This window comes from Manacus candei, unplaced genomic scaffold (assembly GCF_025592945.1).
Source record: "Manacus candei isolate 608988 ecotype Guabito, Panama unplaced genomic scaffold, ASM2559294v1 h1tg000089l, whole genome shotgun sequence".
NCBI classification, from domain to species: Eukaryota; Metazoa; Chordata; class Aves; order Passeriformes; family Pipridae; genus Manacus; species Manacus candei.
This window is the reverse complement of record NW_026138137.1, coordinates 3,346,015-3,359,984: the sequence shown is the minus strand read 5'-3', so window position 1 is coordinate 3,359,984 and position 13,970 is coordinate 3,346,015. Positions and strand designations below refer to the sequence as shown.

The window sequence follows — 13,970 nt, the reverse complement described above, 5'->3', positions numbered from 1 at the left end:
AGTAAAAAAAATATATTTAGTGCCCTCTTCTGGAAAAACAGCTCTTGCTATGCAGAGCACCCCAATGAAATTCCTGTACTCAGAAATGCAAATCTTCTGATGCAAATGTTCTCCTCTTCAGCGGAGTTACATGCCTAAATCCAAGGAGTATGTGGCTCTGTGTTTACTCTGAACAAGTGCCTTTTATCTCTCTGACTGCCTGCAGAACTCTGTTTTTACCAGTGCCATGTTAAAACCAGTAATTAAGGTTTCTCCTTGGGCAGCTAATGACCTAGATTTGAAAATGGAACCTTCTATTCTTTTTTCTTTTATTCTCTGCTCAAAAGAAGCTCTTTCTCGAAAAGGGAAGTGAATCATAGGGCTTTAGTCATGTCTTTAAATGTATGAGTCCTCATATTTTTATGTGCAAGAGCAGAAGAGTCCCCACACAGTGATGCTGTTGGTGGCTTTCTGAAGAGATGCTCGTCATCACCACAGCCCATTTACTCCTTGGAAGTTGTCCACAGTATCACAGTGATAACACACAAAGTGTCCTGCTGTTTTCGTTGTGATTTCAGTTTATTTGCCTTATGTCAGAAAACAGAATTGCCTCCTCCAGTGAATTAGATCCATGTGTACATTGATATACAACTCTGAGTCTTCTGATCTCATATGGAACTTGAAAATTAATCTTTCACTGAATGGAGAGAGGATTTTGGGCCGAGGTCCCTGACATGTATCTGAACGCTTTTATTTCTTTCACATCCACTTCAGTGCTTTTAAACTGTTGCTCTCTAGTGTTCTCTGATGGTCTCATCTTTCTTACTTCGGATTCCTTTCTTTGAGTCTTCTAAGAGTGCCCTGAGCCTAAGACCATGAAAGATTTCAATGACAGTGCTAACTTCTTTGTAGAATTCACATTCTCAGCTGTTATAGTAGAAAAAGCAATTTTTATAATTTTTTTAAACAGAAAGAACGTATGTTGTGGTTCCGCAGCTGCTAATTTCTGATGCTAAACTGAATTATTTAAAAGTGAATAAATTAATTAGATATACTAAGCATTCAGCCCATTTTCATGGCTTGGTTCTTACATAATTGCTACAAAGCTGTACAATTTGCATTGTAAACTTCACAAAAAAAAGAGGCTTTTAGAACCTTTCCGTAGTCATTCTGCTCAGCTCAAGAAATGTTTCATTGAAAGAAGGCATTATCTAAAGTTTCATTAAAAGCAGTATTAAACATTGATTTCGCATGTTGTCCTTGAGCCTTCAGACTTGTAACTCCAAAGGCAACGAAGGTGAGAGTCAGTCAAGTGAATATGAACCCTGTAAACTTGCCATTTCTATCAGCTACCCTGGATTGCCTCTATAAACAGTGTAATCCAGGGTGTAAATCTAAGGCTAAAATAGACACCAAAGGCTGCTCAGAGGAATCATACCCAAACAGGATTTTGGCACCATTGTCTGGGAAAAGGGAGTTGCTGCATGAGATTGTAGGTGCAAAAAGGGTAAATGCTTGTAAAGAATGACTGGAGAGGTCAGTGGCAGGGACATCCCTCAAGGTAGACAGCTGCAAAGAGAGGGACTGTAAGTTGCAAAGTACAAGAGCCTGGGAAAGTATTTTGGGGAAGAATGATATAAATCATATAATTCTAGTCTTCTTTCTAAATTGGCTTTGGGCTACTGAGCCGGGATAGTGAACAGGATGGACTTTGGGTCTGACCTAATACAGCTGTTATTATGACCCCAGATATTACAAGAGAATCATGATTGTACATTCTTCTCTGTATGGATCTGAAAGTGTTCTATGTTTCCTGGGTTCGGGATAAATGCTCTCTGCTTTAAAACTTTTATTTGACCCTAAGCTACTTTTGTACTCTTATTACATAATAATGTTGGTTTTTTAATCCTTTTCATTTTTCTTGGATATATTTTTTGGTATATGGTAGAATCACAACATTAACTATGTATGAATTCTCATTTCCAAGTTTCTGAACAGAAGGTGGGGAAGGGAACCATGGAATTTATATATGTGATGTTAATATTGATAAAAGTTTAAAACAAGAGCAACAACAGAACGAGCTCATTATTCATAACCTTAATTTTTAATTCTTAATTACTTCATTGCAACTACTTCCCAATAACCTGAGCATCAACAAGTACACAAAGGCTGGTCCGAAAATCCTACTGAGTGCTTTGCAGCTGCCATTTTATTTACCAGTTGAAAATGGAACAGTTGTCCTTTAAGCCAGTGACTGCAAGGGCTTGCTGGTGCCAGTGAAGCGCTGTGAGGGACAGGTGGCTCGGGAGCAAAAGGAGGCTTTTGTAATTGCTTGGCAGGGCAGAGCTGTATTAGAGTGCAGCAGCAGTTGGCAGATTGGATTAACGCTCTCCTAGGGGTGAGAGCTGGCACACGAGCTGTATGTTAATACCTGTGGCCTAAGTGGGTTCTGGAGCTGCATTTGTAACAAAAAGAACATCCACTCTACTCCTCTGCGTCACAAAGTCATAAATCCTAAAGCCGGCCTTGAAATTCCCTTTCGGCACTGTCAGCATTATAAGGCTCTCAAAAGTGTAATTTGGAAACTAATCTTTTAATAAAGAATTATTATCACAAAACAACCGAGATAGATAATCAGTTTGTGGAAGGTGAATTAACAGCATTATCTTGCAACACGGCAGTCCATCTATTACTGTGGTGGGTTGCCATCACACTTTATTTATGGTTGTTGTGCAAACTTGAGATGACATTACTTGCAAAGGAACAGCTCCTTGGCTTTGCTGTTTCAGAGACCTTTGGTTTGGTGCCTGGAAAATCAGCTTCTAATCCCAGAACACCCTCTGTATGTTTGCGGGACAGATTTACATATTAACCGTGCGTGCTGCCTGCGGCGCGTGACCCCATCGCAATCAGCTTGAGCTTGAGTTACAAATGCATCTAAAATGCAAGTCCCCAAGGTATGAATGTGCTGTCCCTTCCCGATGTGACCTTGATACGAGATTGTTGCCTCTCTGAAGAAGCCTCTCTGGTGTGGGTAGCAGGGCATTCACAGCACTGCATGACTGGAGAGCTGTTCTGGTTGTCCGCCAAACACCAAGGACAAGCTTATAGAGAGAGTCTCCTTCGGGCTCATATTGCAATGATTTAGTTTTCAGTCTTAGAGATTAAATTGTTAAAAGATTTGAAAAACAGAGCCATGCAAACACTCTTCCTGATGATCCACTGCTCCTTGTGTTCTTCCACTCCATCCCTTGTATATAGCATTTCATGTCCTTCTTCCAAATAATTGCTAAAATTTCTTCCTGGTTCTGGGCACACTCAATCGATGATCCTTGCTTTCCTGGGTATTAGTGGAGCAGTTCCTTATTCACAGTGGTTTGATTGAGATGAGGTGTGGACCGATTATGCCTTCTGAGACACTGACAGCTTAGTGTTGGCTCTGTCATTTCCCCCAAGCAGAGTTACCCTGCTGGGTCAGGATCCTCCCCTCCTCTTTCCAAGAAAAATGATTTCTTCCCATAACAAGTCTAAAACATGTATTCCTCAGGTATATATCTACCTCCCTTTTCCCAGACATTAACTTAAGTTAGTTCCTCTGGAATACAGAGACAATTATAGCAGAGGCAACCAGTTGCCAAATGCTCTGTATGTTGATTGATCCAGAGACCCCTTGTTCTTATCACCTTTCTCGCTCAAACCTATTTTCCTCATTTCTGCCCTTTCCTGAGCTCCCCAGACTGTCCTGGAGTGGCACAGCACTCTCAGTGTGCACTTTCTGTGATTGTGGGCATATTACACATGTGGCTGATCAGCTGGATGTGGTGCAGTGGGTAAGAGCATCCCAAATCAGGTGTTTGATGACAGCTGTGGGTTATTGGCTGCCAGCTGAACCAATGCTCAGGAAATGCTCGTTGATAGCATTTCATTATGGTTTTCTAATTTATTAGAGGATGAAGAGAAATGGGCAGTGTTTCTTAGAGGGCTGTACAAGCAGGTTGACACACAGCATGAGACTGTATCAGAGGTACATTACCAGGAAGTGATAAAGTATAGAGGGATAATTCAATGTAGGGACAAAAGAGAATATGCTGTCTCAGAGGAAAGCAAAATATGTGTCTATCACAATGAATTTGGAAGGTGAGAATGTGTAAGAGACCTCAAATTATATGGCTTTATTGATTTGTTTATTTCTTGCAAGCAATCAAGCTTCACTAAGTGTAGGGTACAGAATACCAGAATGGATTTTGGTGGATTTTTTTTTTTTATTACAGTGACACAAAAGGAATAGCTATCACGAGGTTTTTGAGAGAATCTAATTCCAAGCTGGTTACTATGGAGCACCTATTAGCAATAAAATGGTGATAATACTTTGCAAAAATAGTTGGGCTGAGGACAATGCTGCTGACCAGTCTGTCTCCCCCGATAAAAAAAGTCCATTAACTAACTATGCCTCAGCCAAAGTAATCCCTTGTGCTCTAAATCACAGATTCGTGGGAGAATGAAAGTACAGAAATTGAGCAAAACATTACCTAGAAGTTGGTGGTCAGTGACAGGAATGGGTTTTTCATCCCTTTGCAGGGCTGGTTCAACATGTAAGGCAAAAGAAGGATTTCTTCTCAACAGAAGAGAAGGGTTCAAACAAACTGATGGTATTATAAAAAACTGTGATCAAGACAAATGATGTTGACTCATTAAGTGAAAATTTAGTCTTTAACATTGACTTTCCTCAACAACACAGAAATTCTGCAAACAGATACGGTGATGTGCTTTAATTCTCCAGAGAATACTGTAACTAATTACAGCAGTGAGGTATTTTTAGTCAGATAATTATCCTTTTCTCTGCTGGAAGATTTGTATGAATGACATAGTGGCCCTGTAAAGTTTACACCATAATTGCTTGTTGGTGACTGACCAATAGAAAAATCCTTGTGACAGTGTGGTAGTGACTTAGGTTATCCTTTCCTGTATCCTTTGCGTGCACAGCATGTCCATGTAAGTAGAAGGAAACACAACCTCTGGCTAATGTTTGCTTGTTATTTTTCTCCTGAGCTTGTTTTCTCCACCCTTTCATGCCATTGTTAGATAACAGGGTACCAAAAACGTGATCTTTTTGCCAATGCATAGCATCAGCCTTCCTGCATTCTATTCTATTCTCTTTTCCCTCTTAATTTGTCAGCTTCAGAGACTGGTTAAATATCACAGATATCAAAAGCCAAATGGCAAAGCATCTTCTACCTACATATTCTGCAACACAGCATGAGTTACTGCTTAAGGGTGCCAGGACCATTTTGAAAGGTGGAGTAGGTAATTATGTCAAATGTTTGGGATTATTCAATTGGTTTGACATTCATATGTGCATTTGGGGATTTGTCTGCTCATAGTACAAGTAGGAAAATAGGCTGTATAATCGACTTCCAGCTAATGTCTTTTTAGAGACTCTTTGTGGGAAACCCTTTTAATGGATCTGGCAGCTCCTGTTTCACCAGCCACTTGTACTGTATTTTTACTGTCTTAATATGGAGTAAAAAAGGAGATAGATTACAAAGACAACTTGAGTCTGCTAGGAATCCTGAGGGGCTCTGTTATTTGGAGATATACTTTATTGTTATGGAATAAAAAGTTACCTTTTGCCCAGGCAACTCCTGAGTGCTTTATGATTAATTACATTGAAATATATTCTTGCTATTTTCAGATTTTAGCAAACTGTCGTACAGTTTATTTCCAATGACTGTTTAGAGGGTTCATTTTTATTTGGGGGTGCTGGGATGAATTTTTGGATGAAATACGTGATTCCTGAAAAAGAAGAAAGGCACTAAATTTAGAAATTTTGTATTAAACCTTGCAAACTGCTTTATAACACAGCTTACACTTCCACCCTGCCCTGTAGCTGTTCCCTTGTGAGCTCTAAGTTTTATGGGATTTTTTGTGAGTTTTCTGGGTAATTCTTTAATGTAAATAACACTAACCTGCATGAAGGGCCAGATGGCTCTATGGAGCCATTTACAAAATGGATGCAAAGCATGTTTTATTCCTGTATTTATCAAGTAAGTAATAATCACGAGATGACAGCAGCCAGTCCACCTGGGTTTAATCTCAGATCCATGAGCTGTTTTATATGCTGAGTGATAAGACCCTAAATTAGCTGTTTTGATAGAACAGGCTGTTGGAAGATGAGTGGATTGGGCTGATTTGGGGAGCCTTCCTCTAGGGGCTTTTCTCCCCTTTCTTTGCTTGTAAACCTCTTGAAAGAAGGAGCCTCTTCTTCGTATTGATTCAGCACCTTGTCATGCAAACATAAAAGAAAGCCTTTCCACAAATGCTAGTTACGGCTGGTGCTAGCAGGGCATCAGCCCACAAAATGTGACAGAAAAAGACCAACACAGAAGGTGGAAATGTAAACCAAACTCTTCCTTTCTTTCTGATGCTAGTGATAAATCCTCAGCAGGTAGTGTTATCTTTCATGCCAGCCAAAAGACGCTGAAAACCCATTTCACATTTTTTCTGGACTTACATCATATATTTCTGCATTGCTTTTGGGCAAGAACAAGAGCTATAGATTCTGACATAAAGTGTATGAATAGTATCAATGAATAAATAATTCCAGATCCATTCTATTCTTAAATAACATACAGTTTCTATTTCAGTAAGCACTACTGAACTAGGACCTGTATCCTTACAGCACTTAAGCAAGTGCTTTCAAGGAGACATTACCACTCACACCATACTTGGCTCTGTGGTAATAGAGTACAGAAATTTCTTCTTCCATGTTATTTCTGTATCTTGTTGGAACCAACATTTCCTTATTATTTTGGAATTTGGTGGCATGGGAGAAGCAGATGCTCTTCTCGTGCTGCTCTGTGTGCTGCAGTGTTTCCATTTGTGCTGTCATCTGGTCAGGTCCAGGTTTCTTCTGTTGGTTGCATAAAACCAGGTCAGTGGCTTCACAGAAAGGTGTTGTCATATGCAATTAGTTCTGTATTCTTCTGAAATTTAGAGAGATAATTGCCTTTCCACGACTTCAGTGGGAACAGATAGACCCGTCTCTCAGACCCTTTATTCTTTCAGTGTAAACATGCACCTGTTGCAGAGAATGATGCAGACTGAAAGCAAACAAGATCTGTGCTGTGACCTGGGATAAGAAGCCCAGTGGGAGTGTTTCTGGCACCGTGGTTTTAGTGTAATGACTTTTATAGCACTTGTTGGTGACAGCTGGCGTGGGAGGTTCTGTGACCCAATTTTGGTAATACCTGGAGCCCTCCAGAGCCATCTCAAACCTGTTCTAACTTATGCTGGTTGGGGTGACTTGGCACACCGAGCTACAGAGCAAAACCATTGCCAGAAACTCTGCTATCCTCAAATATGCCTCTGCACTGAGAGGACTTGGATGCTTCTGGGATCCAGCCAAAAATCAGGGATAAGAGCATCAAATCAGTGCAGTGGTTTTTACCACATCCTTTGATAGAGAAGGGCAACACGGAGAGTTAATACTGTTATTTTTGTTGGCCGTGCCTCAGAAACAGATAGGTTAAATTAAATGAATACTAATTTTTAAGCACTGTCCAGTCTCTGAGGCTTGGCTTTGAATTTCAGAAGATGCTCCTCTCTTCCCTGCATTTTTCCCTGTTGTGGGGTTTTCCTACTGGTAAGTGAATAGCCCAGTTCATCTTGACCCCAGCAGAAATTTTAGTTGTGATATTAAGCAGACATAGTCATCCTCTCAAAAGGTTGAATTAACTTTGGTTTGCATTAACTTTGTTTGGTTTGCATATCTAAGAGGAAAGCAGCCATTTCATTTCTCAGAAGGACATAAATTATGTTTCTCTTGGATTCTTGTCTACGTAGGAGGGTTGCTTGCAGTGTGTTTTCCTAATAGGTTTGAAATAGTAAGGCTGAGAAGGACTTTTGAGCTGTATGCACTTGTGTCCTTCACAACTGTAATAATAATAAATGTCTGATCCTGAAATCTTTGCTCATACAAGCAGCTCTTGTTTATATGAGCAAACCTACTGATTTTAGGGATTTATTTGAGAAAGCGTTGCTCCTGTGAGTGAACTCTGCCAGCTGCAAAACTGAAGACTATGCTATAGCATAGCTGGTGTGATATATTTTAGGGTCTGGCCAAAGACCAGAGATGACAACAAATGACATCCACAAAATAAAGGAGTTCTCAGAGTGTCCCACAACTTTTTCAATCCTAAACTATTTCAGCAAACAAAATATTTTACCTGTCTCCATTAATGGCTCTGAGACAGCTCTGAACTCTCCAGCATGGCTATAGGACTCTGTACCAGATGTCTTGCTCAAAACTTCCCTGGATGTTTCTTTTGCCTCCAGCCTGCTACATTTTTCTGTCTTTACCTGAAGGCATCTGTTCATGCTCATTTTTGGGGCTGGCTTATGTCTCTGATATCCAACAACAAAGCCTGGCTTATAACCTTGAACAACAGTCCTGGCCTCAGATCAAAATTTATATATCTACATCATTTTCTACATCCTAATGCCAGGATATTTCAAGACAAAAGTAGCTCAGCATTTAGTGACAATGTATTACCAGGTTTTTCAGATCTGTAGACAAATTTAGTCCTCCAGTGCTTTTTCTTTAAGAAATTTATTGGTTTTAGAACTTCATCAGAGCTGGAATAAACACTAAGGCCACATGCATCAGCCAGGTCTCAGGTATCAGCATTATAAGATTCAAGAGCTCTTTGATATGATTGAATGAGGGTGAGAAAATGGTAATTTATTTGACATCAGCTGAAACAGGTGGATCTAGAAAGGACCCTTGTACTAAAATAAATGCTAGCTTGTAGTGAATTCCTGTTTTATTATATTCCTAGACCTTCCCTGATATCAACACACCAGAGAATCACCTTGAGGGAGGAGTCTTTATGGACCTGAATGCCTAAAAGGAAATAGGATTTTGGGATGTGACCTCATGATGTCCTTGTAATAAAGGGAGTGAACTGCACAGGGAAGAAGGGAATCACATCAATCTGGCATCAGTCTCTGCATTTCTTACATAAAAATCCAATGCTTTTGCCTCTATACCTGTTTTTCAGGGAGCTAATGCAGAAGTGTGAGGATTTAGTGTTTGGACTTAGATTGCAACAGAGAAGTTTGTTTTAATATCTGCAGAATTATGTACCTTGTGTTTATTTATCTCTTTACTGAGGCCCCAAAACTTGTAAGCCTGTTATAGACACCACTGTGCAGGCTTACCCTCAAGAGTGATGGGTAGTGAGTCATGCTTACTTGTGATGCTGGTGAAGTGCTTGGGATGGCCCCTGCTGAGGCTGGCAGTATCATCCAGGACATCTCATCTCATGGTTTCTTTGCATAAAAAAAGAAATACTTGTGCAGAAACATAGGAACCTAGGTAAAATTATTTTGATCAGACAAATTTGATTGGTGAAGCAAGTATTCAAGAAGTTTCTCCTTTGTCTGTTAGAAGATTGATTTATTTATTTAGTAGCATACAGTAACAGGATAGAATTGCAAAAGTGCTTGCCTGTATAAATTTGTATAAAGTGATTCATATTTAGACCTTTCACACCAGTGCCCTGACTTCTGTGTTGCTCAGCATTGCCCACCTTGGGCAACCACTGATCACTGTTAGAGACTGTTCTGTCACTAGGGGAAAATCAGCAACTCTTAAATCGCTGACATTGACTCTGTTGTTATTATTTACTACTTAGAAAATAAGTAATAAACTCTCCCTTCTGTGCTGAGCTGCTGTGCAAGCTGACCAGCTCCTCCCCAAGGCCCAAAGAGCACAGATTGGTATGAACATGCAATTTAGCAGGTCACAGAAACACGAGGTCAGCTTTATGCCCTGAGTCGATACAGTTTTATTTGCTGACTGACAGGGGTCTGACAACCCTCTCTGAGATCAGCTAGCATCACTCCCTGTTTCATTTATGTGGGAATAAAGCAAAAAATACATGTTATATCCCTGTTGCGTCTAGTTATAATGATGGAGAATGTCTCCAGCTGACCAAGGTGTCCTCATTAATGACTGTTCTATATTTAGCCTTTGCAGAGCCCATGTGCCCCCAGTTTAATCAAAGACCTGGTAGCCATGGTAACGACACCGAACGTCTGGGTGTATATGATTTGCCAAACACTGTATAAAGTGCAAAATGAAAAGAACACACAACAGCTTTAAGTGGATTAATGTATTGTTCTTTTTTGCTGTAGGTTTTGAAGTGTTTATAAGAGCTTCCCAGCCATTTACGCCAGATCATTTTTGTAGAAAAAGAACCCTATTAACAGAGGTGACAATTACTAATCTCTTTTTTCTTTTGTTGTCTTTTTCTTAATTTCGTTTTGCAGGTGTATCAGCATTCATATACAGCGCATTATGTCCTCAGCAAAATACCTCATGGGTAAGCAACTTTTCAATGTCTTCATTTTAAAACTCAGCCATTAAGAATCCTGCAAAACAACATGTATTGTGACAAATGGTTTCCAGTGACAGCCCTTTGCAATGGTCTGGCTTTCAGCTGCAGCATCCACTGAGCTGTGTGTTGTGCAAAAGATGACGAAGTCTGGAAGCAGAAGTGGTCAGCTTCCCCAGAGAGTCAGACTACATGAATTTCATATTCCAAATTTCAAGGTTTTGTCTAGAATACAGATGAGGTGGCATCTGGCTGAGAGCCATGGTTGGCCACTCACCAGAGCACTGGAGAAGAGAAAACTCCAGGGAGACCTTATTGCAGCCTTTCAGTGTCTGAAGGGGGCCTGCAAGTGAGAGGGAGAAAGGCTTTCTACAAAGACATGGAGTGATAAAACAAGGCTTCAAGCTGAAAAAGAGTAGATTAGATATTAGGAATAAATTATTCCTGGGAGGGTGGTGAGGCACTGGGTTGTGTTGCTCAGAGAATTTGTGGATGTCCCATCCCTGGAAGTGTTCAAGGGGCCAGGTTAGATGGGTCTTTAAGCATGGGTCTCATGGAAGGTATCCCTGTCCATGGCAGGGGATTGGGATTAGATGGTCTTTAAGGTCCCTTCCAACCCAAGCCATTCTATTATTCTCTGATTCTTTGATTCTTTAGTGTTGATTTGTTGCAGTTTTCTAAATCCCCACTTTCTATGCTTTGCCTTCATGGGGCTGCAGGCTACCTGTGGCTTCAACTCCATCACCTCACCACTCCTCTCACCTGTCTTGTTTCTTTAGAATTTAGCCCTTAGTTTCTACCTTCTTCTCCCTTAAAAGATACTTAAAAAAAAAAAAAACAAACAAGCATACAATTTAAGCACTGGCCCAACTGGTCAGGAGTGGGATGCCACCATACCAATGAGTCACATGTAGGCATATGATGGTACGTGGTGTTTCAGAGTGACATTTCCACAGAACCAGTGGAAATGCATGAGTTACATGGCAAAATTCCTCAGTCCATTGTCGTTAAATACAAAGCTAAAAGCCAAGAGGCTTGTGCCAGGTTGTGTGTTTTAAGTATCTTAGTTGGCAATAGCTGTGCAGAAATGGTAAAAAGGGACAATATAGTTGTGCTCTGCCATTTCTGTAGAGCGTTGTGCATGACTGTGGTTGTAAAAATATCATTTTAATACTTGCTAAGGTTCTTCACTAAGTTGCCCTTATTATACATTATGGCTAAACAGACAGTAGATGTTTTGGATCTTTGCCATAGATGGCAAAACATGCAAACCTTAAAAAAAATCTGCCTGGTTTATGCACAGGGTGATCATAGGATTACCAGATAACTCAGGATGGAAGCACTCTTCCAAGGTCCAACCTCCTGCTCAGAGCAGGTTACTTTATCCAGTAAAGTTACTTTATCTGGGAGCTTTATCCAGATGGATTTTGAAAATGGGCAGGGATGGGAACTGCACAGCCTCGCTGGGCAATCTACCCTGCTGCCTGACTGTCTCACGGGGAGAAAGTTTCTCCTTGGATCCAGTGTGAACCTCCCCTTTTAGTTTCTATCCGCTCTCTCTCACCCATACCACTGTATTAAATGGATTACTGTGTCTCTGATTTAGGAAAACACTGGGTCATGTCCCAAAGTCCTGTTGATTTCTGCCTCCATGGGCCAGGGCTTTGCCGCTGGGAGAAAGCAGGATCCTGGCCATGCCTGTGTGCCCAGTGTTTCCTATTGCTTTCTGTAGGCAGCTCCCACTGTGCCTATATACTGTGGATCAGTAACCTTTTCCCTGGGCAGTCCTCAGGGGAACTAGATTTTTTTTACACAGGTATGGTGTCTTAAGAGCAAAAGTCTTCGAAGTCAGACACTGCAACACCTACATTTTTTATTCCCCTGTCCTCTTTCGAATCCAGTTTCTTTGGTATAGTAACCAGTGGGTTTAATGATGGAGATGTACAGAGAGACAATGGCAAGATACAAAGACATCTCTCAGCATTTTTTCCTCATAAAAATTCTAGCTACATTCAGGTCTTCCTCAAGGATTTGTCTCAGAACACTTGTACACACACACACACACACATGCACGTGTGCACACACACAAAACCCAACAGGAAAAAAACCAACCAACCAACCAACCAACCCACAAAAAACCTGCAACCCAACGAGAAAAAAAAACCTGCAAAAACAACAACAACAAAGCTAAAATAACTTCTTTTGTCTTCTACTTAGTGACAGGGAAATAATGCTTTGTACAAAAAAGTGTGTACTAGAGACATACATGATTTAAAATCTGTGAGCCCTGGAGCTTGTGCAGCCTGCTTCCCTCCAGCTTGCAGCTTGTAATTGACTCACCACAAAAAATCATGAGCTTGAGGTTAAATTGTTTCCATATATGGCTGGAACATGGGAATTAGCAGATTTATCACAATTAACCATGTTAAAGCTCTAGTGGCATGCTCTAGACCTCCATCTCTTCCCTTCCCTGCCTCAATTTGGTCTTTGGTTTTTGCTTTTATTTTTTTGGAGGTTTTGTTCTGTTTGGAAAGTGAGAGGGTACCAGAAGGCACACTGATGTGTCAGGCATTGCTATCCCCACAGTATGATGGATCAGGAGACCATGAGCAGGACAAGGGTTGGAGGGATCACTGCACCTCTTGTTGGTGCAGTTGTGGTTTAAAAAGTTTAGGCTTTAGGTACATACATAGGCATTGCAAAACATATTGTACAGTAACAATTGCATTGATCTTTCAAGTGCACGTGAGTGGTGGAAAGGGTGGCACGTTACCATGTTTCTGGAACTCGAGTTCCTATGGAGTTCTGCTTATATTTTAGGGTGGTACATGAAGACAGAGGACAGGTGTAGCAGGTGAACATGATATAATAGGTGGTGAAACACATCATCTGAAAGTAGAGCCTCTGCTGGATGAAGGGGTAAAAATCTCTACATCGCCTATTTCATATTTAACATGGGAATATTGCTCTGATGGATGCATGTGGAGGAAGGCTGTTGAGGGCAGGACCAAGCACACTGACACAGCACAAGTTTGACATTCAATTCAGTCTGACATTCCAGGTTCTTTGGTCACAGTGAAATTTGCAATGCACAAGCAGCATCCTTGGTCTCCACCTGACAGTAATAGGAGTGGCAAAATTCTGCACTGAGCAACAACCTCTTCGCCATTTTTACAAACTTTTTCGTGCATTAATCCTCTTCTGCAAGTAGGCACCACTGTTATACCACGTCAGAGTGTGCCCCTGGCCCCTTTGCATACCTCCAGCTCAGCAGTGACTGCTGGTGAACAAACTCAGTCCCCTCCCCCGTATCCCTCCTGCTCGTCAGACACTCATTCCTGAAAACAGCCTGTGACAGTGTGACTTTCCCTGTGCTATCTCTACCCTGTTCCTCATCCTCAGCTATGATCTGCCTCATCAAACAATTTAGGATTTGTACCCACTCATGCCCTTGCTACACCCCTGCTGAGGCTAACTAATAAGGAAGCCAATTAACCTAATCTGTGGCATCACTTTTTAAATAACATGACATTAATCTGCCAGCATAAATTGTTTTTTAAAGGCAAATTTCTAATTATTTTTGCCGCGTTCTGC

At 40.9% G+C, this 13,970-nt stretch overlaps 1 protein-coding gene across 1 annotated transcript in view; it reads left to right on the top strand.

Moving 5' to 3' along the window:
- Positions 1-13,970, top strand: part of DPP6 (dipeptidyl peptidase like 6) — a 250,407-nt gene that overhangs the window by 120,910 nt on the left and 115,527 nt on the right. The window contains exon 6 of the mRNA XM_051812890.1: positions 10,312-10,364. Coding sequence (XP_051668850.1) covers positions 10,312-10,364 — 53 coding nt within the window. The remainder of the gene's footprint in view (positions 1-10,311; positions 10,365-13,970) is intronic.